At 40.3% G+C, this 25394-nt stretch overlaps 1 protein-coding gene across 3 annotated transcripts in view; it reads left to right on the forward strand.

Moving 5' to 3' along the window:
• The window catches only part of ST7 (suppression of tumorigenicity 7), a 139857-nt gene that overhangs the window by 103708 nt on the left and 10755 nt on the right, over positions 1-25394 (forward strand). For all 3 annotated transcript variants that reach the window (XM_082771660.1, XM_082771659.1, XM_082771661.1), the window contains 4 exons: positions 696-810; positions 8977-9049; positions 10653-10755; positions 20634-20784. In XM_082771660.1, coding sequence (XP_082627786.1) covers positions 696-810; positions 8977-9049; positions 10653-10755; positions 20634-20784 — 442 coding nt within the window. The remainder of the gene's footprint in view (positions 1-695; positions 811-8976; positions 9050-10652; positions 10756-20633; positions 20785-25394) is intronic.

Consider the following 25394-nt stretch of genomic DNA (forward strand, 5'->3'; position numbering starts at 1 on the left):
CCAGAAATTTGTATAATCCATTATACAAAACACTCCTGTCCTTGCATTTTTGATACTTTAGTAATCCTCAAAGTGCAACAGAGTCAGTGCTACCCAAAGAGCCAAATTTAGACAGACTTAGCCCATAAGGACAGATTATTTCTTACATTAACATGTGCCAGGCAAGAATTTAATGTACAAGGAAGAATTTCTCTGCACGTTGCACATCTGATAATCTTCCTTAAAGAGGGAAGAAGCTACAGACATTACCTGTTTCTTATTTTCTAAAATTCCTGGTGAATCTTCACCATTCTTGTTTCCATCCTGTTCTCTGTTTGCGAGATTAAGATTTGGTGGTTCTCATCAGTTTCTCTGTATCTTCAGAAGTATGTTTATTAATTGACAGTTTTCATATCCAACTTAATATTGTCATAAAGACCAAGGCTGACCTGGAACTATTTTCTTTACATGGCTTGTTAGAGTATTCCTGTTCCTGTACACCTGATTCAAGGATTAAATGCATCCTATGCTAAGCATATTTTGTCAAGAAACCTGCTCCACTGTCTGTTTAGAGCTCAGAAATTTCTGAGGTAATAGTGAACTCTGGGAAAGAGTCAGGAATGTGGGGAACTGAAGGGTTTTAACTTGGTGCGTTTTGAACATGAAACCATTTTCCATGTCAATAATCTAACCCTTTCATACGTTATTGATTTTAGTTGATGAAGGAGTTTCCTCTGCTCAGCATGTTCAACATCCATGAAAACCTGCTAGAAGCTTTGTTGGAACTGCAAGCATATGCAGATGTCCAGGCAGTCTTAGCAAAGTATGATGGTAAGTCCGTATGTATTTATATTTTTTCTATACAGTACTCAGAAAAACAATGTTTTGGTCAAGTTTTAGAAAGTCAAACTTTAAAATTTCAGAAATATTGTAAGTAAAGTGACTTGCACAAGCTTCATACGTCCCCTTACACAGTCCTTGATCCAGAGATTACATACTGTGTGTTGTGTTTTTTTTCTGCAAACCCTGCTTCATTCTCTGTGCAGAGTAGTGGAATTCACTTACTCGTAGCTCTTCAGCACTTTCTTTGCTTTCTGTTGATGCTTAAAGAATGACTGTTTTGGTTCTGTAGACTCTTATTGCATGTTATTCAAACCTTGTCTGAAGAAAGGATTGGTGTATGCATGAACCAAATGGCTGAATTAAGTGCAAAAGCCTACATTTTGATATTTCTTAACTCTTTCTCTAGCTTTATCTTGTTGCCTTTAAAATGTCCTTAATTACTAGATTTTATGGCTTTTCCAGTGTTACTTAAGCAGAGATTTTAAGGCTTGTAACTTCAAAAGTTTTTGAAGAGGTGAATGGAGGCTATTTGAGGTGCTGTTGCATACGTGGCTACCAGTATGGGCACTGGAACCCGTAACCACAGAGCTTTGGCCACTCTCTCTTTGATTCTTTGAATAGACTTCACGTCCTTTCCAGCCTATCCCTAGTTGATCTTCTGTCCCATTTGTCTACTGAACTCCCTTCTACTTCTGCTTTGCACAGTCAATTTCAGCTTTCTTTTGCTTCCAGTTCCTACCAGAGGCTCCTGTTTCAGCCAGTACCATTCACTCCCAAAGCCATTTTCCTACCTCACCTAACTAGCTGTCCCAGTCTGGTTTTCAGGGCAGTGATGGTCATTATACATCTCCTCACCCACTTTACAACTCCTCTTTTACCACTTGCATCTTTTCCATCTACACTTTTCTCTGTGGCTTCTGTCTTGGTTTTGATCAGCTTTGTTCTCTTTGCCTGGACACCAAAAAGCAGAAAAGTGTAACAGCCCATGGAGACAGGAGCTTCTCACTGTGGCTTCAGGCACCATGGGACTTCAGCACATCCTTGTCTTTAATGTAGTTATCTACTAATAACTCTGGGAAATAGCAGACCTGTGGCGGAACAGGAAATTAAATCAAGCCCTCCCAAATCTCAGATTAAACTCCTGTGCCAACGCTGCTTTTGCATGGTGAAGCACTGATCTCTAGGTTTAAACAATACTATGGTGGCACTTTGAAGATGCTAAAACTTGAAGGTGCGTTTTGTTTTCTCAAAAGCGTCTGATATAATCAAAACTGAGGTCAGAAGTATAACAGATGTGGCTTTTCAAAATTGAAACTCTTTTTACTTCATCTGTTTGAGCCTATGCATTTTCAACTCATTTTTTTGCCATATATAAAGAAAGGTGTGTGTATATGCTAGGTATGCACAAGGACTCCACAAGCACAGGCTTAACCAGTATGACTCTTACAGCTCATGAGTCTCAGAAGGCTCATCTCAGGGAGTCTCAGCTCATTTTAGAACTCATCAGCTTCATGTGTTGTAAGATTTATTGGATTATAAAACAATGAACTCATTTATACTTTCCTATCTGCAGTTTCTGTTGGTTCCACTCCACTGCCTTTTTTTTGACTGAGCCCAAACCTGATTTATTGTATTTTGATAACATATGAACAAATTATTTCCTTGAGCAGCCTGCCCCCACCCTGGGCTAAAAAGTTGGATTGCACTGTGCAAAACCTCAGCCTCTGCAAGCAGACACACTGCTTTACTAAAAGCTGTGTGTTAAATAGTGTTTATATTATGTACCTGGCAACAGAGCTGATGTCTATACTCATTATTCATGGAAAAAGGGCCTCATTAGTGGGAAGTCATGCACTGTTGCTGAGCTACATCATTATGGTTTCAGAGTTCAGTGCCTGTCAATAGAGTGCAGATGACCTAAATACTGTTGAATTCTGAAAGGAGTTTTGGCTCCGATTTGATATGGATCCATGTTATTTACAGCAGAAATAGTTATGGCTGCTGAAAAGACTGTTCTTAATGGAATAAGCTTCTGGTATTCATAACAGATAAAGTTTATCTGCTCCTATTTCCTTATTTTTTAAATTGATCGTTTTTCAGTGGAGTAGGTCTGCTTGTTGTGATGCTCAGAGCAAATGAGTTATTAACTTCCCTAGGCAGCCCGTCCCTTTGATTGTTATTCTCTGGTAACCTGGGTACTATGTGAAAACTCAGACCTTTCTGGTAATTGAAAATCAAATTAAAAAAGGTTGGAGGCCTGTTAGTTTAGTTGTAGTGATGCAGTGATCCCTCCCTGAAGATCTCCTTGGCTTCTTTTTTCTTTTTTTTCTTTTTTTTCTTTTTTTTTTCTTTTTTTTGTAGTAAATGTCACTGTCTTACTTTCTTGTGAGACTGTAAACTTTCTGGTTTGCAGGAGGAACACTTTGTACAGATTCTCCTTTCACTTACCACTTGCAAAGAAGGAGAAGGACCGTGTTACCATGTAGACAGGCCTGAATTCAGAGTTAACTTGAGAAGAGAATTTATACTATATGATACATAGAAATAAAATGCTTGGTGGTTTTTGTTTGGTTGGTTTTGTTTGATTTTTTTTTTTAATGCAAAATGTCTCATTCTGCTCTAGGCTGTTACACTTTTATTTGGTAACTGCTTACTTCAAAGAATCCTACTCTAAATTAGTGTCAAATCAAAATGTAAACCTTTTTTTAAAAAAAAAAAACACAATTAGAAACAATCATCTTTATCTTGGAACGTGCACGGTGAATGGGTATTGATCATATTCTTATTTGTTAACAGTTAATGTAGAGAAACCAGTTTTCTAAAATGTATCCCATTCAGAGTTACTCTCCGTTCTTCAGTCTCCCTCTGTCCAACTTCTTGTCCTTACAACATATGAAATACATGTATGTGGGTTTTACTTACATTGAACTTAGAATCATATCACAGAATGGCTTGGGTTGGAAGGGACCTCAGAGATCATCTAGTTCCAACCCTCCTGCCATAGGCAGGGATGCCACCCACTAGATCAGGTTGCCCAGGGTCCCATCCAGCCTGGCCTTGAGCACCTCCAGGGATGGGGCACCCACAGCTTCTCTGGGCAGCCTGGGCCAGTGCCTCACCACCCTCAGAGTGAAGAATTTCCTCCTAACCTCTAATCTAACTTCAAGGCATTCCTTCCGTAGGTAGTTCGTAGGTAGTTGTAGATTGATCAACTAATCACATGGAGTCTTCAGCTATGGTCTCTGGTGCTTTTGTGGATATTTGCCTCAATCCTGTGTCTGTTCATACCATCTGGTCTCTCTCTCTCTTTTTTTTTTTCTTTTTTTTTTTTGCCATATGATTCTGTGTTTTGCTTTGTTTTGTTTGTTTCTCCAGCTTGTGCAACAACACAAAAAGTCTAAACTAATTGTCTAAACTAATGGTACTGATCTTGCTCTTTCTAATCTTCTATAGGAGAAAAGGTTGCTTCCCCTTTAGATGCATTTAGGATTAAACTCAGTCAAATCAAAGGGGTTGACACATGTGTGTGATTTTGGGGTCTTCCACCAGTGAGGAAGAAATGTCAAAACTACAGAAAATCCAAACTGCTTTGTGTTACAAGCACAAAGTAAGCCTTAGGTCATCGTGTTCATAGTTTTGCTCCCTCCAACATACTTTCTACCATGTCTTGTGGAAAAAGGGCTCAGGCAATGACTGTTCTTGTGGGAGATGATACCACAGGACAGTAGATCTTTCTGACAAAGTGTTTCTCCCCTGATGTTCAGTTCATATTTTCCGTTATTGAATTCCATCCCTTTACTCTCGCTTTAACCATTTGTATCAGCTTAATTCTTTTTCTTCCACAATGTTTGTATCTTTATAGATGACTGCATCTCTCTTCTGTCACCACTGATCCAGCCAGCACATATTTATGCATTAGACCACTTTCAGTCTTTCCTGTAAGCAGTTCCTCCTTCCACCTGTGCACGAGTTGATAATCTAGTCTGCAGGTGCAGAGAACTGGGGGAGCTCTGTGCTGACAAGGCAAGTGTTGGCCTATCCCTGAAACACTGCAGAGGGAGAAAAACACAGGCTGAGGGAGAGAAAATCAGACCAAACCACAGCACAATGTGTGTCCTGTAGTCCATCGCTTTTTTCTTATATCTTCACATATTTTTTTCCAGTTTGTTGGCATACTTAAAGGTTGCATGTTTAGAAATATGTGAGTTCATCTGGTACCTTAAGTGTAGCCTCTCTTCAATGCTGTATGGAGAAGAGCTAAGAGTTTGACTGAGAAGATCTTACTGTACAAATTGTGGCCCCGGATCTACAGCTTATTTCAGCAAATACTTTCGATCCTATTAATGTTGATAAGACTAGTCACCTATCTAAAGTTAAACCTGTAGGAATCTTCACTGCTGACTTGGAAATGACATGTCCTTTTGGGTCAAAAAAGGGAGTAGTTTCTGACCAGTCACTTAGATTTCCCATTTATTAATACCTAAAGGGATTGCAGCATGCCCATGTTTTCACATGTAGGGCTTTCTGATGACTTGGATAGGGGATGTTGCACCAGCCTGCACGCAGATTCATCATTTCTTGGTTTAGTTGCTATTTTATGAGAGTAAGAAATCCCATGATCTATTTAGATGATGTATGGCATATTCTGGATACCACGAATCACAGAATTAGTGATACTCTGGTTGCAAATCCCTATGCATAGCATCTTCCATTAATTCATTCTCAAATGCAATCACTTACAACGCAAATAACCAGTAAGAATTGGCTTTCCCAGCCCTCCCAATAGCTCTCTGGGGCTACTCCAAAGAAAATGACTGTTAATTAAATTTCAGCTATTTTGTATTCTGTTTGAAGATACAAGCAATAAAGAAGGGAGAGCCTTTTTTAGACTGTCATGTCAGTTCTTACTAAGCAAAAATATCCTGACAGTTTTGAGAACAGAATAGCAGTTGCATATTTTCACACATTGTGGGAACTCCACAAGTAATCACAGGAGGGTGGGAAACTGTATATGTGAAGATACTTTGCCAGATGGCTCAGCGAGCTGGACACACTCATCTATGAAAACCTTCACTTTGGTTCCTGACAGAGGACTTATCTCCTACAGCAAGTTTAGACTTGATTCGCTTGCTAAAGTCAAGTTATAGCCAGCCATAATTGTTTTATGCTGTTTTATAAAATACGAAGGTCCAGTTTAGGAAACGAAGCCTAAATTATATGAAGGTTTTAAAGTATTGTAGTGATCAGGCTAGGATATAGAAGAGCTGAATCCTTACAGTCTAATATGGGGCAAGCAAAAAAGAGGAGGGGAGCAGCATGGATCTACTGAGGGTGATCACTATCTCCACAGCAACATAAACACCAACATTTGTGTGCATTTCTTCCACTGCCAAGGGACTGTAGGTATTACCCTCAAATAATTGCTGCTTGCTTATTAGGAGCCTAGTAGTGAAGAGCCCTCCTGGGTAAGGCAGGTTCCCTGCCGATGTATTTACTGCAGATTACCCTTTCTGTGAGCTGAGCAAGCTATTAAACAAAATTAGCTATTTTGTTTGCCCAGTTATTCTACCTGGAAATCTGTCTCCAAACTTGATGTCTTAAAACTTTCTTTTAACCCCCAGCCTACATTTGATGTTGGACTGTTTATTCTTGTGCCAACATTGTCCTTCAACTAAACAGCCCTTCTCCTTCCCTGGTGTTCTCTGCGGGTGTGCATAGGCAATAGTTGTATCATTGCTCAGGCCATGTTTCATTTGGATTGGTACACAACCAATTCACAGTCTTTTTGTTTACTTTTCTTGATCTTGAACATGGGTGATGAGATTTGAACACAACATTCCCTTGAAAAATCCCATTGCTTCTGCAGGAATGACTCAGGTGGTGTACCTAAGCCTTACCTCACCTCACCGCATTTCCCTCCTGTGCAGATGCCAGCACCTTACAGTGCATCATCCTGAAATCTATATGCACAGATTTTCCTCAGCTGTTTCCAGCCTAGGAGCACCTGCTTCTTGTTTTGTGATCTAGTGTTTTGTTTTAGTATATTTAACCTCACATCAAGCTCAGTTCCTACTCCATGATACCTTAAGCTCTTATCCTAGAATTAATTGTACTCCTCACAGCTTGGTCCATGTCACTTCCACTGAACATTTGCCATTCAGGTTATGTGGAGCAGTCTCATTGCTTCACCTCATGGATTGTGTATCAGTGACAGAATTGCCATGTTCTTCCTGTCATTCTGTTTGGCTGGCATACCTGCGTCCTGTGTTGAAATAGAGCAGGCAGCTTTCATCAGTATCACAACTGGTTTTCCTCTGCTGCATCCATTATTTGAAGAAGGACAAGGATTCTCGCTTCTTTTTTTTTTTTTTTTTTTAGCTTGCATGGGAAAATTTCTAGGGATTTCTGACTAGCAGCAGATCTACCCCTTGCTCTGCATCATTCATGCAAAATTTTGTAACTGTCCAATCCTCAACACACATGGCTAGATTTGAACTGAGGGAAGGGAAAATATTTCCTGTGAGACAAAGATGACCTGGTGGCCCAGAAAAACGCTGTACAGATCAGGGGAAAATATGGTGTTCTACTGACCAAATCAAGCCCCCACAAATGACTGCAGGTCATTGTTTTGTTGTTGTTGTTGTTTTTCTTTTGCATTCAGAAAGAAACTCTACCTTCCAATCCATTTATGATTGAAAACAAGCCTTTAACTAGAGAACAGAGCCTAGTATGTTCTGCAAAACACCACTTCTGTTTACTGGAAATGGCTTTTAACTCCTAATGCTAAGGAGAACCTGGTGTAAGCAGGGTTACTGGAGGTGCTTATAAATATTTTCTCTTCCTGTCACTGAAGGTGTGCTCAAGTGTGTGTTTGTAGCTAGCTTCTGTTATTGTAGCAATTAAGATATGCATCACCTAGACTGTTCTGCATGCTGTTGACTTTAATTACTTTCATTGCTACAATTACACAATCCAATGAAATCAGAGCTGGAATATTTTATAGGGGAGTATTCAACATACTCACTACATCTCACTCTCAATGACAAACTGAGGGACAGATAGTTTCTGAGAACAGTAGTCTAATCATTAACTCCCCACTCTTGCAGTGGGCCTGGTCCAGTGCCTTTTATTTACTACACTATTTATTTTTGATATTTACTGGTGGAAGCTGTGTATTATTTCTGGGCCACAGTGCTTTTTATATCTTACTCCTTCATTGGGATTTACTTACAGTAGTAGCCAGTGTGCTGTGTGCAGAATCCAGCCCTTAGGTTCTTGGTTTTGTTGTTTTTTGTTTTTTTTTTTTTATTTAACTGTAATCTTTACACTGTAATGCTGGAATATTTCAGTCACTAGGTAATATGTCTGCTAGGCAGATTACTAGTGTGGAAGTCAATTCTTTATCGAGTGGGAACAAATCTCTAGATGAAATCTGTTAAGCAGCGTTTATCTCTACCCTTCGGGTGCTTGGTGCCAATCTGCTGGTAGAGAACAGGTATGAAGTGGAACTAATGGGTTAAGTCAGGTGTATGGCTGCTTTGCATATCTGGGACAGCATAAAACGGCCCAAGGCTGTCTGGTGAACATTTTGGTTCAAGATTTCCTTAAGAGGCCAAACACCTTAATTGTACTCTTGATCTTTAGCTGCAGTGAATCTAAGAGTTGTTTGCTTGCATGTCAAATCCATTATTACTTAAATATCTGTCTTAACTTGTGTAGCTGCCTTGTATTCATATTAAACTGCTTCTTAGTGAAAACAAGAGGAAGGGATAAGATAGCTCTCAGCTATTTCTTAAATGTTTCATAAACTGGAAAAAAATCACATTTTCCAGGTTACCTTTATGTACAAAGTAATGATTTTTTTCACTGTCTCTGTAATATCACTCTGTGAATTAGTTCTTTAATGAACCAGTTGATGACTGAATGGCAGTTCCTGTGGTCATTAACACAGGTTTTAAAGCCTGTATATTTTACTTGAGTGGAAATTTAAAATCCATGTAACATGAGAGTGCAAGTTCTGAGATCAGAATGTACTCTGCATTCACTTAATAATTTTGCGCATCCTATGCATACTTTGATGAAATATTGATCAAACACTTCTTTCTGCAGACTCTTAAGGGCTCAGATGTTCACTTTTTTCTCTCTTTTCAACAGATATAAGCTTACCAAAATCAGCAACAATATGTTACACAGCTGCATTGCTCAAAGCCAGAGCTGTCTCTGACAAGTAAGTGCATAACAACCTCTCTCCAACAAAATTCCTGATTTAACTCAAGATTTCTCTTAGGTGATCTGCTGAGCCCACACCCTAACAATCTGCTGGGTTAGCAGAATTCAGTCCTGCAGTAAATTCACAAAATTAATTTATATCTAAGAAGAAAAAATGCAGTGATCAAACATTGCAGTTCAAATATTAAAGAAGAAGAAAAGAGAAATAGCCCAAAATCAATTCTTATTTCAAATTTATGTATACTATCTGGGTGAGCTTTGGCTTCCTAGATAGTATAATGAAGATGTAACCAAAAGATCCTGTAATGTGTACTATCTGGGGGAGCCTTGGCTTCCTGGGTAGTATAAAGAAGATTCAACTGAAAGGTGCTGTGTGGCTCAACCTCTTCAACTTTATATAAACCTGACCTCAAAAAGGTAATAAATGCATGTGGATACACTGGTAACAATGTCATTTACAAATGCTGTGAGAAGACTGCTTAAATAGTGGCAGGTGGATATAGCGTTACCATGTCAGGGATTCTGAGAGGTAGATAATTTTCATATTTTTAGACACACAAATATCTGCTCATTCCTGTTATGGCTATCTCTTGGGTCTCAACCTTCCAAGGTGCTGAGCACATCTACTCGATACCTGTGGACTTGAGGGCGCTGGCCCACTCCAAAAAGGTGCTCAGCTCCTTGTGAGATGGAGCCCAAAGATCCCAGTTCTGCTCTCAGATGCCTTTACACAAATCCCAGGCAGGAGTTGTGTCCGTGCACCTGAGGGCCAAATGCCTCCCTAAAGTTGGAAAGCAAGTAGAGTGGAAAGCCGTTCTCTTGACTGACATCCTGACAGTTTTTGCTTTTAAAGTGTATGTACACATCAAGATCTAAGTAATTTTCTTTCATTCTTTTTATCCTGTAGATCGCCAGTACCTACTGCAACATCTTTCCTCCCTACACAGCGACTCCAGCTTGGGAGGGCAGGGCTAAGGTTGTCACAGCTTTCCCTGTGGTGTCTGCCTGCCAAGTACAGCTCTGGAGTTAGCCGTGGGGTGTGAGGTGAGAAAGAGATTGCATGGTCTGGTTTTTCATTCACTGGGGCAGATGAATTGCCCGCAGTTTGGGCATGCTACCCTCAATGGTGCTGCGGCCAGTAGACCACCCGCTACTGCTGCTGCATCGTGCTTCCATCCCAACCTGGCCCAGGGGCATTGGGTTGGGAACCTCCCTCAAACCTCCCCAAACCTCTTTTTAGTAGAAACCCTCCAACGATTATTTGGCATTGGGTTTTTTTACTTTTATTTTTTTTCCTGCAACTTCAGCCTTGAATATGCCCCTTAGAAAGGTATCTAGAGCAAATTTAGATTAGTGACAGAGAAAGATCTGACTGAACTGACTTCCTGCCTTGACTAGATGCAAACATGCTTTCCACTTCTGCTGGGATTTTCATTGGCCTTCATGTAATAGATCACTTAGAGTTTCCACTTACTATGGAAGTTTGGAGAGCATAGGAAACTGACGCAGTTTGGTTACATGGGCCCATGATCTAGATTCTTTTTCTGCCTTCTTCTTACTAGCGTTTCTGACCTAATGTGTTTGTTCCTTTGCTTTTCTAGATTTTCTCCAGAGGCTGCCTCAAGGCGAGGGCTGAGTACTGCAGAGATGAATGCAGTAGAAGCTATTCACAGAGCAGTAGAATTTAATCCACATGTGCCAAAAGTGAGTATGGAGAAAATATTGTTCTAGTTGTAAAATTGCTGAGGTCCTAACTCCTGTTTGTTGTTTGTTTGTTTGTTTTTTATATTCAGTTATCACATGATTTTGTAGAAAAGGGACTAAGCAATAGGAGGGCAAAGAGACTGATAATCTGCAATTTTTTTTTCTTCAGGTATTTCACATAAAGTGTGACACTTGAAGCTTGAAATTTTAGCTAAAGTGAGTCTTCTGTGTGACCAACAATTGCATACTGTGTTGTGGTAGTAGATACCACCAAATGCTATGCTGCAGGACAGAACTATATATAGGGACAGATTATTCTTTGCCCAATAGCCATAAAATATCTTCTAGTTTAAAGTAGCATATTCTCTTTGTTTTGATGACTACATATAAGAACATGGTTTTGATATGCCATATAAAGAAACTTAGATTTTGAGTTCATGCTATGCTTCAGACAAGTTGCATTAGTAATCCTTATGCAGCACTCTGTCATTAAGCTCGGAGAACACATAGCTCAGAGATGAAGAATCACTGAGGACTACAAAGATCAGTAAAAAAAGGGATTTATGCTTTAATTCCCTAATCCTCGCCCTAGATGTGTATCTCAGCAGTGAGAATCTTGCCTGTGGCTACTGAAGGCTAATTTATAATTTTCTCACCTGCAGTCTGTAAGTTCACTGTAAAGGCAAATTAGAAGACAGATGCTTTTTGGCCCCAGATCTGCCTCTGAACCTCACCGTGCAAACCTCCTTTGGACCAGTGTTGCACTGTGAAAGCAAGCGGCCTTTGCTGGAGAGCAGAAGGCTCGTGTGTTAATGTAGGGAGCCTATTCATTAGTTAGAACTGAACACCAAGTCTGGTCAAAGTACACTCAAAATTTCTTCCTTGTATATGCATGTATTTCAGAAAATTTGTTCCCATTCATTTCAGGAATTAAGTATTCTTTCTGTGAGATATATCTGTTATGCCATCCACTAAATGGCATGGTTTAGCTATCAGAAAGATAGACTGTTTAATGAAATTGTCTACGTTTCTACGTTGACTATGAAAGGAGCAACTACTTTCCATTAAAAGCCTGATTTTTAGACTAGATTTAGGTGAGTCCATTTGTGTTATTAACTGATCTTCTACTTTTGTGGCAAGGTGTACAATGAAAACAGTCAAATTTGGTTCCAAGACTGCTCTTGGATATCCTATGGAATTCTGTTTATCTCTTCCATCCCAATGATTTTTACACCAATACAGCCATTGATGCTCTCTTCTACCTGGTTGTCTGTTTGCCTGTCTATTCCAGTCTTGTTCTGGATAATTTTTTTCAAATTCTTACTTACCCAGTTAAAACATACCCTTATTTAAAAAAAAATAGATCACTTGCCAAGCAAAGATGTCAATTTAGTCTTGTCATGAGCTGTCCTTGGAAGCCTACTTGCCTTCATGCTTTTGAGTATTTTTTTTCCTTCAAAATCTTTTTTAACAGATTGTGTACTAATAAATCCACATTAACATACCTTATTTCCCTCCTTTAAATACGTGGTACTCCATTTACCATTCTCATTACCAGATCACTTGATTTTGAATGGGGATCTTCCTCTTTTAAGTTTGTAGTGCAAGTCTGGCAGTTTCTGGATCCAGTTCTTTCATTGCTCAGGGATGGGGAGACTATTGGCTGCAACGGTTTCCACTTCCGAATACTCTTTTAATGTCCATCCTGCTATTGCCCCCATGCTCAACACTACCAAGAGCCTTCTTTTATTTGGCTTGATTTCCATTGCAAAATCTAATTTAGTGTAAGTTGTGGCAGTTGCCCCTGTAATCTCTGCACTTCCAGACCTTCAAGATGCTGCTTTGCTTGCAGGTCGTTGCTTTTATTCATTGCTTGTGACCCTTGTCTCACTCACCAACTCCTGTATAGGTGACTGTTCAATAAAAGGCTGAAATTCCCTTTCCAACAAGCATCCCCCATGTGCAAAATGCAAATTTTGTGTTATTTTCTGTACTTTTAACAAAAGTCCAGTCCTCATTTAAGTTCCTCAGTCTAGTTGACATTGTTAATTGATTCCTTCAGTTTGAATTTCACAGGCTGTCATTCTGAGATTAAAAATCATTGTGAAAGGGATGAATTACCAGGATAAGGAGGTACTAATGGGAGCAGACTTTGTTGTTGTTTTTTTTTAAAGTTTATATTTTGACATTAAAACAGCATAACCAGTTGTAATACAGACTAATATACAGCGCTCCTGATTTTGCACTTATATTCTCTTTGCTATTAGCTAAATGCTATAAAGGTAGCAATAAAATATCCGTGATTATAAATTTATGCAGAGTGTGGATATTGCACCTCAGTTTCTGCTCAATTATGATTGAAGTCTCTAGAAACAGAGATAAGCTGTAGCAAGCAGCTAAAAAGGAATCACCAGAAATTGAACAGTGCCACAACGCTAATACGTCTTCAAAGCTTCTTTAGCATTTTAACACTAATGAGTCTCTTGTTCTGACCGAGGAAGAAATAAATTATGAAGTTGACATATTACTGAAAGCATTTGCAAAGTTCTCAGCAGAAGCCTTGAAAGGACCTACATTACAAAGGAGGAAAAAAATTAAATGGTTCAATATATTTACGGTTTCTCTCAAAAGGAGATTTTCCATTTTCAGTGTAATCATTAACATTCATCACATAAAAAAGATTATTACTGGAAATGCATTTTTGAGACGTTTAACGGGAAGCAGCGAATTTTCATTAATGAGATTCTGAGATGAGGAGAGAGCAGGGAACACAGTTCGGGAGATGTTGCTGAGCTAGACTTGGAAACAAAGGGAGAACGGGTCTGCCTTTGATCCGTTACAGGTTGGTGTAAAACAATCATTAGACTCCTACTACAGTACTGCTGGAAATGTATGGCCAGATTCCAGCCCAGTGTGCCATCATGTCAGATGGTCAGATTTTCCTTCTTACACTTTATTTCAAGCGTAGCTTGAAGACCTAGGAACACTTTAAGAAACATTTTGAAAGTCCCAGATTCCCATCATTACAAAGAGGTGAGAAACCCTGCAAAAGCACCGGTCTTCCACTTGGGAGCCAGCGTGCTCTGGGCATTCCCTTTGTGTTTGTCATGTGAAGATGTAGGCAAAAGAAAACGAAAATGCAGTTACTCTTACATCGAAAAGGATTTCTAATAAGTAAATAGATTGCTTACCCATCACAAGCATTTTTGAATGCAAAGGGGCTGATCATCCTGCGTAAAGGAGAAGGGAAACAAAAAAGCCTAGTAAGCAACCTGGCTTTGGAATTTTGTTCACCAAGTTTCTAGTTATTAATTGAATTTGCTTAGTGTAAGCAAATGGACAAAATCCGAATTCTTCTCTAGAAGATAGGGGAATTCTCTGAGCACTGATGGTGAAAAGTAAACATTCAAACACTGGCTGGTTTCTGTGGTGTGCACCCAACTCCACTGATCCTGGATGACTCCACATTTATTTTGTGTCCACACAAAAATGCCTCTTACGGAGACCTAGTAAGGCTGGCAATCTTTCTTCAGGCAGCTCCCTTTCCAGCAATTAATCTTCTTTTGACACAGGGCTCTTCTTCCATTTCTTTTAGTATGTTTCGATGACAGTTTTCCTCAGCTACAGGTGATAAATTGTCATTGCTTTTCAGTTACACTGGAGACAAGATGTGACACGTGGAGGTACCAGAACTAGGTTTTAGTGAACAAGGGCAATACAGAGCTCCGTGCATTTTGCCAAATCTATCCAGAAAGCTGGGCAGCAGAGCTGGCTGTGCTGTTTCTGGAAGCTCAGCTGTGTAGTGGAAGGCCAGCTGAGGTGTGTCAGCAGAGATTTCTTTCTTAACTGCAGTGAAAACTGAACCACTGTCCAACTGATTGTGGTTTCTCATTCTGAAGACATCTTACCTGTAATCAAAAGGTTTCTGTGCTTGAAAGCCACTTAATTTTTTAAGCTGTACCAGAAAAATATCTGATAGAAGATATTACCTCTGTCTACAGAGTTTGTCTTGTTTATGTTGCTGAGACAGCTCAGCTACAGCAAACTGCAGTTCTGTACCTTGGCAGAGATTGCCTTTGTAAAGAGAAAGCAGGTGACCAGGCAGCATATTTTCAGGCTCCTTTTTAGTAGAAGAAAAACATACCAGTAGCAGATGTAAGTCAGCAGTACAGCAGGAAAGAGAGCAAAGCAAAGAGCTGTGAGTTCCACTAAGAGAAGAATAACACCAAGTTGTATTGCTTGTTTGTGGCCACTTGCCTGATTTTTTTTCAAGCCATCTCTTTCTTAAATGAGATTGTATGCTCTGGCATACCTCTGTGTTAGTATAGCATCAGGCACTGTGGAGTGTTTGTCCCAAGGAAATGTGCTGACACTGGCAGCGTGCTGCTCCAAAATTTAAGAGTTAAACAACAGGAAAAAGTTTTTATTGCCATAGTTGGGGTATCACTGTATTCCTGAGGGGTTTATATGGAAAAGAGAGGAGTACCTCCTCGGTCATGGGGAGTACACAGGTCATGGAGCATATGAAAAACTATGTATGTATGCACGGAAGACTTCATCAATATTATTTATATGTTATTGTTGGAGCTTCCCCGCTTCTTTGCAATGTAACTATCTCGAGTTAATGCTGATAAAATACCACAGCTGTGTCTGAGATGTTCCTCAGTTGCGGAACACCCTTTCTGAATCGATTTGCAAGGCTTCCTCCTCTCAAACTCATCCTGAAAAGCGCACCCCTCCCTCCCCCAAATCTTTTCTGCAATTCATAAGGCACAATCATTTTTAAGTTCAGTAAAGTCAGCGGGTCAGATGGTGGTCCATCTATATCTAATCGTTAAAATTTAGGCAGAGGTGTGCCCTGCACACAGTTGTCTGGGGTGGCTATGTAGGCCGGGGGCTGAACTGATGCAAAGGGGGTACCTGCTGAACTTCACTGCAATCTATTCAGTGCAAATATTGATGATACTTTAAGAAATGTCAGTTTTGTGAGTAAACTGTTTCTTAAAAGGTTATAACCAACTATTAACTTGAACACTTTTAAAGATTTACCTGTTCTCCCTTTCATTCTTTCTCATTTCTTTCTTATCTCCTTTACTGTAATTTATTTTATAATGAGAACTGTGTCTCTGAACACACCCGTGGTTTCTCGTAAGTTGTAGTTGCTAATAGAAACAAATAATGCAAACAAATTTATATACCAGATGGGAAAGGAATCCATCCCGCACACCCCATGATATTACAGAGAAACTGTTCCAGACATGTTGAAGAGAGCTCTTAGCTGCTCAGTGAGACAGTGATTTGTTTTGTATCTCCACCAAAAAGGCCAACCTTGTTAATTACCATCAATCCAATGAGGACTTGTAGTGTGACCTACAGTTGGCTTCTCTGGGCATGTAGAATCCAGTATTTTGGAACTTTGCTTTAAGCTTGTGCTGCTCATCCCACTGGGAGGAAGAGTTCCTGTCCAAACAGTGTTAAATTCTGATGTTCTGGCCTGGAGGCGATGCTGTCACAGGTGCAGTGAGTGTTGCCTGTGAGCAGCCTGAGCTGTAATTTCAGAGGTAAGACGCAGAACTGAGGGAAAACCTTCCTGAGATAGGTTGATGTATTTTCTAACGGGGTACTGAAGTAGCTCATTAATTTGGAATGTTGCAAGCACTCCCAGCAGAGAAGTGGTAGGCAGAGTGCTGTCAATATTACGGAGGAGATAATGAGTATTCAATCAATTCAAGTAAGAGAACTATGAACTCCACCATATTACACCACGTGTACACAACGAAGTGCTTGTACAGCACTTACCACAATGTTTGCACCTATAGGCATTATAACAACAGTAACACCCTTGCAAGTTTCCACAGTCATCCTCCAAGTGCTCATTAAAAGGTGCATTCCCACATGTGGCCAGAGTGGCTGTAGCTGGTGGTTTTTGCTATTACAGTGTCAAGTAGCCAGCCCAGAAGCCTTATGTGGAAGTACATGCTGTTCCCCTTGTAAATCCTAAAAGATAGCTTTTTGTCAGGAAGAAGTATGGGATGAGGGAAGAGGAAGTCCAGGAAACAAACAAACAAGCAAGCAAACAAACAGAAACCAACACAAAATTCAAACCAACACAATGCAGTGGAGAAAGGCTGGGTGAGCCATCTGTTGGTGACAGTAATGGTTGGGCAACTTGAGCATTCACTCATACCTTGATCACAGCTAGATCATTCTGGCTGGAATTTTCTAGATCGTCTTCCCCACATTGGTCCTTTTTTTAAAGAAAAAAGGTAACCCCATAATGGTGGTGGTGGTGTGTATTGTTTCCTGTTCTAGTTAAACCTCTTCATTTGTCATTGAAAAACAAGTGCAGGTGGAGATGTGCAGGGCTTGCCACCTCCATTTCCTCCCTGATGGCCAACTCTTTGCTCACTGTGGTTATTTAGCCTGTTAACTTGGCTTCCCTTGCACAGGAACCGTGCTTGGGTTCAGAGCCCTGTCAGGATGACTGAAAGCCCCTCCCTGTCTTCCCTCAGTATTCAAAGTTTTGAAAAGGTGATGAAGTTTTATTGCTTTAAATGTAGGATCATGGCTGTGCACACATGGCAGGCCATATATCGAGAGGCACAGGTGAATAAGGGATCTGTCAGGTGCTGGTTGTTCTCGTAGAAAGCCAGCTGGAGTTCACAGTGCTATGAATTTTGCTGGTATGCTAGGATCTTACGTCTACGTTAGTCCTGTAAGACAAGTCTGTGCTCTGGACTGAGGCCTTTGGAAATTAGGTATAAACAGCCAATTTCCCACCCTGTAGTCTTTGATGTTAAAGAGAAAGAAGACTGTGCCTGTCTCATGTAGCATCTTTGATTTAAGTGCAATAGCAGCAACTTGGGAACCAAAATCAAACGTCTTTGGTTTGCCAAGAGCTGCAGATTTTTGTTGCGCGTTGAAGTTCATCAGGCTTGCCTTTGCCATGATAAATTGGCAGCTGATTGAGCAGATTTGGAAGAAAGATTTATTTAATTTCATTTCATTTGACTGGAATTTGCCTTTTTCTCCAGTACAAAATGGTTGTGGGGACTGTGTTCATCACAGTGACAATCTGCTAGAAACCCAGCAGATATCTGAGACTCAGTCCTGTCTGTCAGGTACCTGGGTGGCAGTAGCCTGCAGTCACCCAAAAATGGGGTCTGCCTTGGCTGTGCTAACTGCAAGCATACCCTGAGCCCTCTCAGCCAGACCTCCAGGAAGGTGGAAGGGCTCTCAGGGCCCTTGAATTCTCCTTGAGAATACAGCAACACAGGGATGGATGTCATTCTAGGATATCAAATTCATTCGTTGTCATGGACTGCCATATCCCTCCTTCAGATGATCGAGCTCAGCCTTCAGCTGGGTACCTTTTGGTACTCATTTCTGCTCTATAGGTAGGTTAAACAAACGGAAGCTTTGAAATGTTCTCACGCAGCAGGCTTGCCATGTTCTTGCTTGGCTCTGTTGTGTTCCTGTAGAATTTGATCTTTATGTTTCTGGATGTGCCTGATGTGCAGTGTTCCAGCTGAGGTCTGCCTGGGGCTGCCTACAGGCAGCATTCCTGCCAGCAATCCCTCCAGAGTAAATTACTTGATAGCTTTTATGCCCCAAAGGTGGGCCTGGCCTCTGTGCATAGAACAGAAACGATTACAGGGCCTGAATGAGACTCGAGCCATCCATCGACTTCATGTGGGCTGTCCTGAATGTCACCAAGCCATACTACAGGCATCTTGTTTGGGAAAGGCGCTGTCACAGAGCAGTGGGGGAGGAGTGTCTCCCGTTTTTGACCCAAGAAACTTTTAGAAATAGTTTTGTCTTTCTGAAACTGAGAAAAACGCAGGCTGAAAAGGTAGTTGTACGTATCAACACAACTTGATGTGCAAGTCTCAAGATACATCCTACCATCAGGTATTTCCACTTGATTTGTTTTTAATCACTGCTAACAAGCAGTACCTAAGAATCAAAAGAGCATGTTTCTGTCTTAATGCTCCTAGAGATAGGACATTCCTTCCTGTTCTTTTTCCCTACAAATAGTGGCATTTTTTTTCCCTTTGATTTAAATATTTAAATACTTAAATATCTTATTTTTGCAAAATATAAGGAAGCGAGATTTATGTTCTAAAAGAACAGAGCAGTTAGCAAGCAGTCTGCGTCCCACACAGCCATATTCCATTCTGTTTAATGGGTAGGACCTGAGCTTTTAAAGGGGTGACAAATTCACGTAAGCAGTAAATAAGAACATCCCCTGTATCTCTGCAAGCTCGGCAGCTCCCTTGTCAGGTCTTTATTCCATTCTTTCTGCCACTCAATCCCCATCAGACTGCCCTGCCTACTAGGCTGCAGCTTCCTGCACTAATCCACCTGCTCCACAGAGCTCTCTAATTTTTCTGAATGGCTTTAGATAAAATCCAATATCCCATGTTACTCTCAGTGCTAATTCATTTTTTTCTCCTTCAATAGTGACCTGCATCAGAAACACGTGTGATTTCTCTTTCCCTTTGAATTACTTATCTGTTTCCTGGTGTTGTCAGTTCTCTGCTTTGACCTTGGCCTCTTCAATCCCTTACCTGTTTGTCTAGCTCCTTTCAGGCGTCCTCTGGCTGAAGGGATGACTAGCTCTAGGATGCCCTCCAGGACATCATGCTTGTTGATTCTCCTTCCTCTTGGGCCTTTCCTCTTCCTTTCTCCAAGGATGATTTGGAATTGTCATTTGTTTCTTTCCCCCTCTTTTTGTTCCTCTTTCACGCATCACTGAGCCAGCGTGCAAGTCTCCCATTTGCAGAGGTTGGTATTTGACAGGAGCCAGAAGGGTGCCATCACCCACACCTCTCCGTCACCTTTGATGGGTCACAGCAACCTTCTGGCAAGTGCCTGCACTCGGTTCGTGCCAGTCCTTAATTCTGCAGTCATCTTTCTTCCCAACCAGAGCAGAAACCAATGCATAGGCACAGAGACTATCTAAAGTAGAGGGGCTGCACACTGTCTCTCTCTTTGCTGGTGATTGTCCATACCTTTCTTTTGTACCCTCTTTAATTTCACCAAACTGTTGTCCTCCCTATCTAAAATCTGCAGTCTGTTTCTCATCTTTAACTCTATTTTTGCTACTCCAAAAAAAAAAAAATTTCCCTTCCACTGACTGGGACAAAGTAACGCCAATGCTGAGGCAATGTCTGCTGATCTGGTAGTGGTCTAACTCTTGGGCAGGGGAATGAGGGGATCCACTAACTGGGCGAGTTGTTTGTGGGTTTGGCTAGTAGTGTTTCTCATTTTCATGCCATTTTCAATAAGTATTTTGAGTAGCAATCTTAAATATCAAGTACTTTTTTTTTTTTTTTTGGGTGGAAATCTGATATTTGTTACATTCTGTAAACCTTATTTCTTCGTAAATTGTTGGTAGCCGCTTAGGTGGCTGCCAGCCCTGCATGTTTATAGACCTAGCACCCTGTGGATGGTAATGCAGTAAAGCTACCTGTGTGCAACCTATGACTATGTGCATCCAACTGCTTAATGTCGTCTTCATTTCGTTATGAACATTGCTAATTAAAAAGCTCTTGTAATTACAGTCTCTCTTCTACTTTGAGCTTTTTTTTTTCTTCCCCTCCGATAAGAGAGGCATCTCAGTTTGAAATTCTCCACGGTCTTCCTGCTGCAAGTGAAGAGCAAAACATTAACCATCTGTCAGCGTGTCTTAGTGTTTGGGAATCATTTCGTAATTATCTCCTAGTGCAGTTGCTGATGTTACACATCTGATGAAACACTTATGAAACAAAATGCTTTAGGGAAATAGACCTTTCAGTATGCATTGTAGAATTGCAGGAAGCTTTCTGTGTTTTTTGTTACTCCTGAAATAATTGTACTCTGCTTTTTTATTGCAGTATCTACTAGAAATGAAAAGCTTAATTCTGCCCCCTGAACATATTCTGAAGAGAGGGGACAGTGAAGCAATAGCATATGCTTTCTTTCATCTTCAACACTGGAAAAGGGTAGAGGGAGCATTGAATCTCTTACACTGTACATGGGAAGGCAGTAAGTAATACTTTTTCTTACAAAGAAGCTAATCAAATATTTTTCAATGAATGTCATGAGAAAATGAGAGATTTTTGTGAAGTATAGCATGCGGAATTTTTGGAGGTCAGTTATATCCTCACTAGCACTGAAATACTTGAAATGTGTAGTATAAAGCAAGACAGTATTTTATGATTTTTATTTTTATTTTTTTGCATTGACAAGCTGGAGTGGATCCAGTGGAGGACCACTAGAATGCCTGGGGAGATGGAATATGTGATGTAGGAAAAGACGCTGGGGGAGCTGGTTTTATCCAGCTTGGGAAAGACTTCTGGTGGGTGTAAGGGGAATTTGGCTGCTCTCTTTGGACACCCAGTAGAAAGAAATTATGGAAGATAGAGACAGAGTCCTCTCAGAAGGGCACAACACAAAGACGAGAGGCAATAAACACAAGTTGCAGCACGAGAAATTCAATCTAGACATGAGAAAAAAAGTTTCAGAATGAAAGTGGTGATGCATTGGAACAGGTTGCTGATAGGTGGTGAGATCACCATCCCTGGAGGTTCTCGGAGCTCAGCTGGACGTGGCCCTGAGCAGTCGGATCTAACTTGGAAGGTGACCTTGCTTTGAGTAGGAGGTTAGAGTATATGATCTCCAAAGATCATATATTACCCCTTCACATCTAAATTATCTTATCCTGTCTTTAACGTCTCCTTTTCAGGTTCCAAGGAATTAAAAACAACCATTTAGAAAGAGCCTTCATGGCCTTTTTTATGATGATTTTTTCTTTCTGTAATCCAATCCATTTTTTTCTGCAGTGCTGTCTTCTGCTTTCTTTCAGCCTTTTCATATGTTATCATACCACCAGTTTTTTCCTTCCTCCATTTGCTCTTCTCACTTAGGCTTGTTAGAGAAGGTGGAGGTTGTCATTGTGATAATTTCTACAGAAAGGAACTTACCACTTGAAACACAGCTTAAAAGTGACTTACTGTCTCAGTCACTGTATTAAATGACCTGAACTTGCCTGATCTGCAGGATATGTTTCCTGAGGAAACAATGGCCTTAATTCTAGGTGTGTAGAACACCTTGTTTGGTAATTTGTACCATAGTCATTTGGGGGTTGATCTCTCTCCTATCTGCTTGCTTTTTTCCTGTGATTTCTTCCATTCTGTTACTTTCTCTGTCATAGCTTTCTTCCCAGTGGTTTATTTTCAGTGTTTGTCCTTCTGTAGTATTTCTTTTCCAGATGCTTGCAGAAGTCCTTTAGCCCAAAGCCTCATTATATGCCATCATTATGGAGCAGCATTTTGGAGAGAATCCCAAATAGATCTTCTTTTGCTTTGTCAGGCTGGGGAGTCCTTAAGGGGCTGTTTCCAAGACCAGCTTTTGGCACTGGAGGCTGGTTGCACTGCAGTCATCCTGCCAACTAGGAAATGTAGTCATCTGTGCCTCAAGGCAATGTGGGGCATTCCCATCTAGCTACATGAATCGATTCCTCTCTTTATTACCCCCCCCAGCAAGCTGAATATGGAATTCATTAGGAAATATTGGTACCTTAGCCTGTAAGATGTTAATGGCTGTTGTTGTGTAACCTATAAAGAAACATCTCTAAATCATTTTGCACAGCAACTTCAGAGAGAGATGAACTGTGCAGTGGCCCTCAAGAACTTTTTTCAGATTTTCCTTAAGCATGGATAGTCATGGGATTTAATGGTTTCACCAGAATTTAGTCTAATAATCACAGAATCACAGAATTTTCTAGGTTGGAAGAGACCTCAAGATCATTGTAACTTCTGGTCCATATCTTAGTATGGGTAACATTCTTTAAGGATATAGGAAGCTATTTATGTTGCTGTTACATCCTTTATTTGATAAAGGCTTCCTTAGCATCTCTGCCTAATTGTAAGTTAAATCCAGTGGAAACATGACAGAGAAAATAGAGTTAATTAAATACTATTTCGTACCAACAGCCTGCCATATGGGGTCAGTTGCCCTCGCTTTCTTTCATTCATGTGTTTGTCACGTCTTGAAATTGTGCAATTCTGTCAGTGCGCTTAAAATACCCACGAGCCTCAGCTTAGCAGGTTGTGTGTAGGAAGCTAAAGCGCACAGACACGTGTACTCTTCAGCTGTAACCCTGTGACAAATGGGCAGAACTAAGTACAGTGTCTGAGTTAGTTGCTTGGATGCACCTTCTGAATGCTTCTGAGGAGAATAAGGTCATTCCTAATCAAGGTGGCCTCTGACAAAAGTTATCCAGAGTTGTCTTTGTGGTATTTTCAGCTCTGAAGTGCCTACAGACTGTTTAGTCTATATTCAATATTAGGTCACATGGTGAAGGAGACTGTTTAAATTCAATGCAATCTGTTCTGCCATCTTTAGCTTTACTGGCCCTTTTGATTTCAGTTAGAGTCTTAACACTACTGCAATTTAGGGTAAGACAGAAGAGGCTTGATCACCTGTTTAAATATTAAGCCAGAATTTCAGGAAAAAGCTTCTGTTAGTGATTTTGAAGTAACAAGCATCGAACATCCATCCCTCCACATACATTGTTGTACAGACACTCAAGGTTGTTTCATGTGAGGATCACACAAGGCTTGGTTTATTGGATTTTTACTTGGCTTTTTGGGGGCACTGTGAAGAGTATGAAGGGTTAATATTAGAAAACCTTTACAGCCTGGGCTGTTGTCTAAAACTGCTGGAAATTAAGGGACTGCCTGTTAGGGAACAAACATGGGGCTGAAAGCTCTGATGCTCCTCTGCCACGTGCTGACTTTGATGCTCTTGTGATGTTTGTCAACAGTAAGCACGTGTATTTCCGTAGCTTTAATGAAGCCCTAAGGAGCACTGTTACGCAAGTATGTAGTTGAGGCTCATGGAGTTAAAAACAACTTCCCCAAAATTCTCCTAGTTAGTGTCAGAACAAGAATTCTGGTTTTCTTCTCCCTCCGAGCAGTACCTGATTCAGGTCACTTCAACTCTGGGTTTCGCCTTGTCTCCAAGGCTGCAGATGAATGTCATGTTGAAGCAGAGAGCCAGGAGGAAAAAAGGCCACTTGTGTCCTCCAATCTTCGGTGCCCCAGAGATAGATAGCAGAGCAGGAAATGAGCAGAAGCATGACTACAACTTGTCATTTTCCAGCAGAGAACCTTTTTGTTTGTTTGTTTCTTTTCAAGAATGAGTATAAACAGATTTTTAGAGCAGAAGCTTGTTGAATGAACTTGAATTTTCTGTCATTAGATTCCCTTGCCATCAATGGAAGGGAATAGATGCTGGTTCCTCCAACCTGCTTTAGACATCTAGGTTAGAGTGAGATGCTTCCAACTGCCCAATGCTTTCCACCGACTGAGTGTAGACAACGAGTTTGAATGGAGACATCTTGATGGTAGTTTTTGCTGTTTCTCAAAGTAAGTTTCTCTATCCTTCTCACAGTTGTCTAACACCTCCTAACTGGCTCTGAGGTAAGACAATAGCTCTGTCGGGAAGCACCGTACGTATCAGATCAGTGGAAAACACAGAATATGTCCTGAAGTTCATGATGATAGCAGATGGATGAGAGATTCACGGCTTTAGACTGATGCAAATCTCCAGAGGAAAGGAGGAGCAGCAAGATTTCGGAAAGTGTGCTTCCAAGACTAGATGTTTGAATTTCCTGGTCCCTTCAGCAAATACTCACTAGCAAGCCATTTTTTGACCTCTGTGGCCTCAATTGCTTGATACCTTCCTTGTGGGTCTGTTAGTGCAGACACTTCATATGAACAAAGAATGCTGTCCCTCTGCCTCTGCATATTCTATAGCCTAACAGATGGAATTGCCATGTTACTTCATAACAGTGGTGCTTGTAAAATCTTACACAGAATATAGTTAATTCGATATTTTTAAAGCAGCTTGCAAGTAAAAAGTATGGTTGTGTCCGTAAAGACACTCTTTATACACTAAGAAGACCTTGAAAGAATACCACCTGTCCAACAAAATCTGAGAATCATTCCAAGATTGTATGCAAATGCATTTCTTCTTAATAGTGCTACTGAGGTTGAGATTCAAATTCGTTGTCTCCTGATGCAGATCATGTTCTGACATTAAAGAAAATCATACTAGGACTTCTCCTAGAGGATACATTGCATGAAGAGGTTTCTAGGTTCTTTTGAAAAGGGTCTTGGTAATTCAACAGTCTTTTGCACTTCCTCATATAGAGAATAATTATTAGATAGGTAGTTTTACTTTGCAGAAACACTTAGAAACACAAGTCTTTGATTTACAAAGAGCAGGGGCACGGAATATCTTTTCTTTCTATCTCAGTTTAAGAAGTTTCTGACAACAGAGAAAAATTTATAATGATTTATCATAGTAATCTCCCAAAAAGCAGTGTGTTATGTAGATGCAGATAGTCATACACCTGTAATACAGAATGGCTGCATTCCAAGTCTTGAAATTTAATGTGTAATGTTTTTATTTTTAAACAATATTCAAATACTCTCAAATACAAGAAGAAATACCACAGTAGCTGAAGTTACACTGGCTAATTGTTATTCTGCTTTGAGGATTTCTGACTCCTGTACTATTGCTTTAAACGTAATCAAAAATTAACACACAATTGCACAAAAATTACAGCTAATATTATTTCAAATGCA

Source organism: Aythya marila (assembly GCF_965140915.1).
Source record: "Aythya marila genome assembly, chromosome: 1".
Taxonomy (NCBI): Eukaryota; Metazoa; Chordata; class Aves; order Anseriformes; family Anatidae; genus Aythya; species Aythya marila.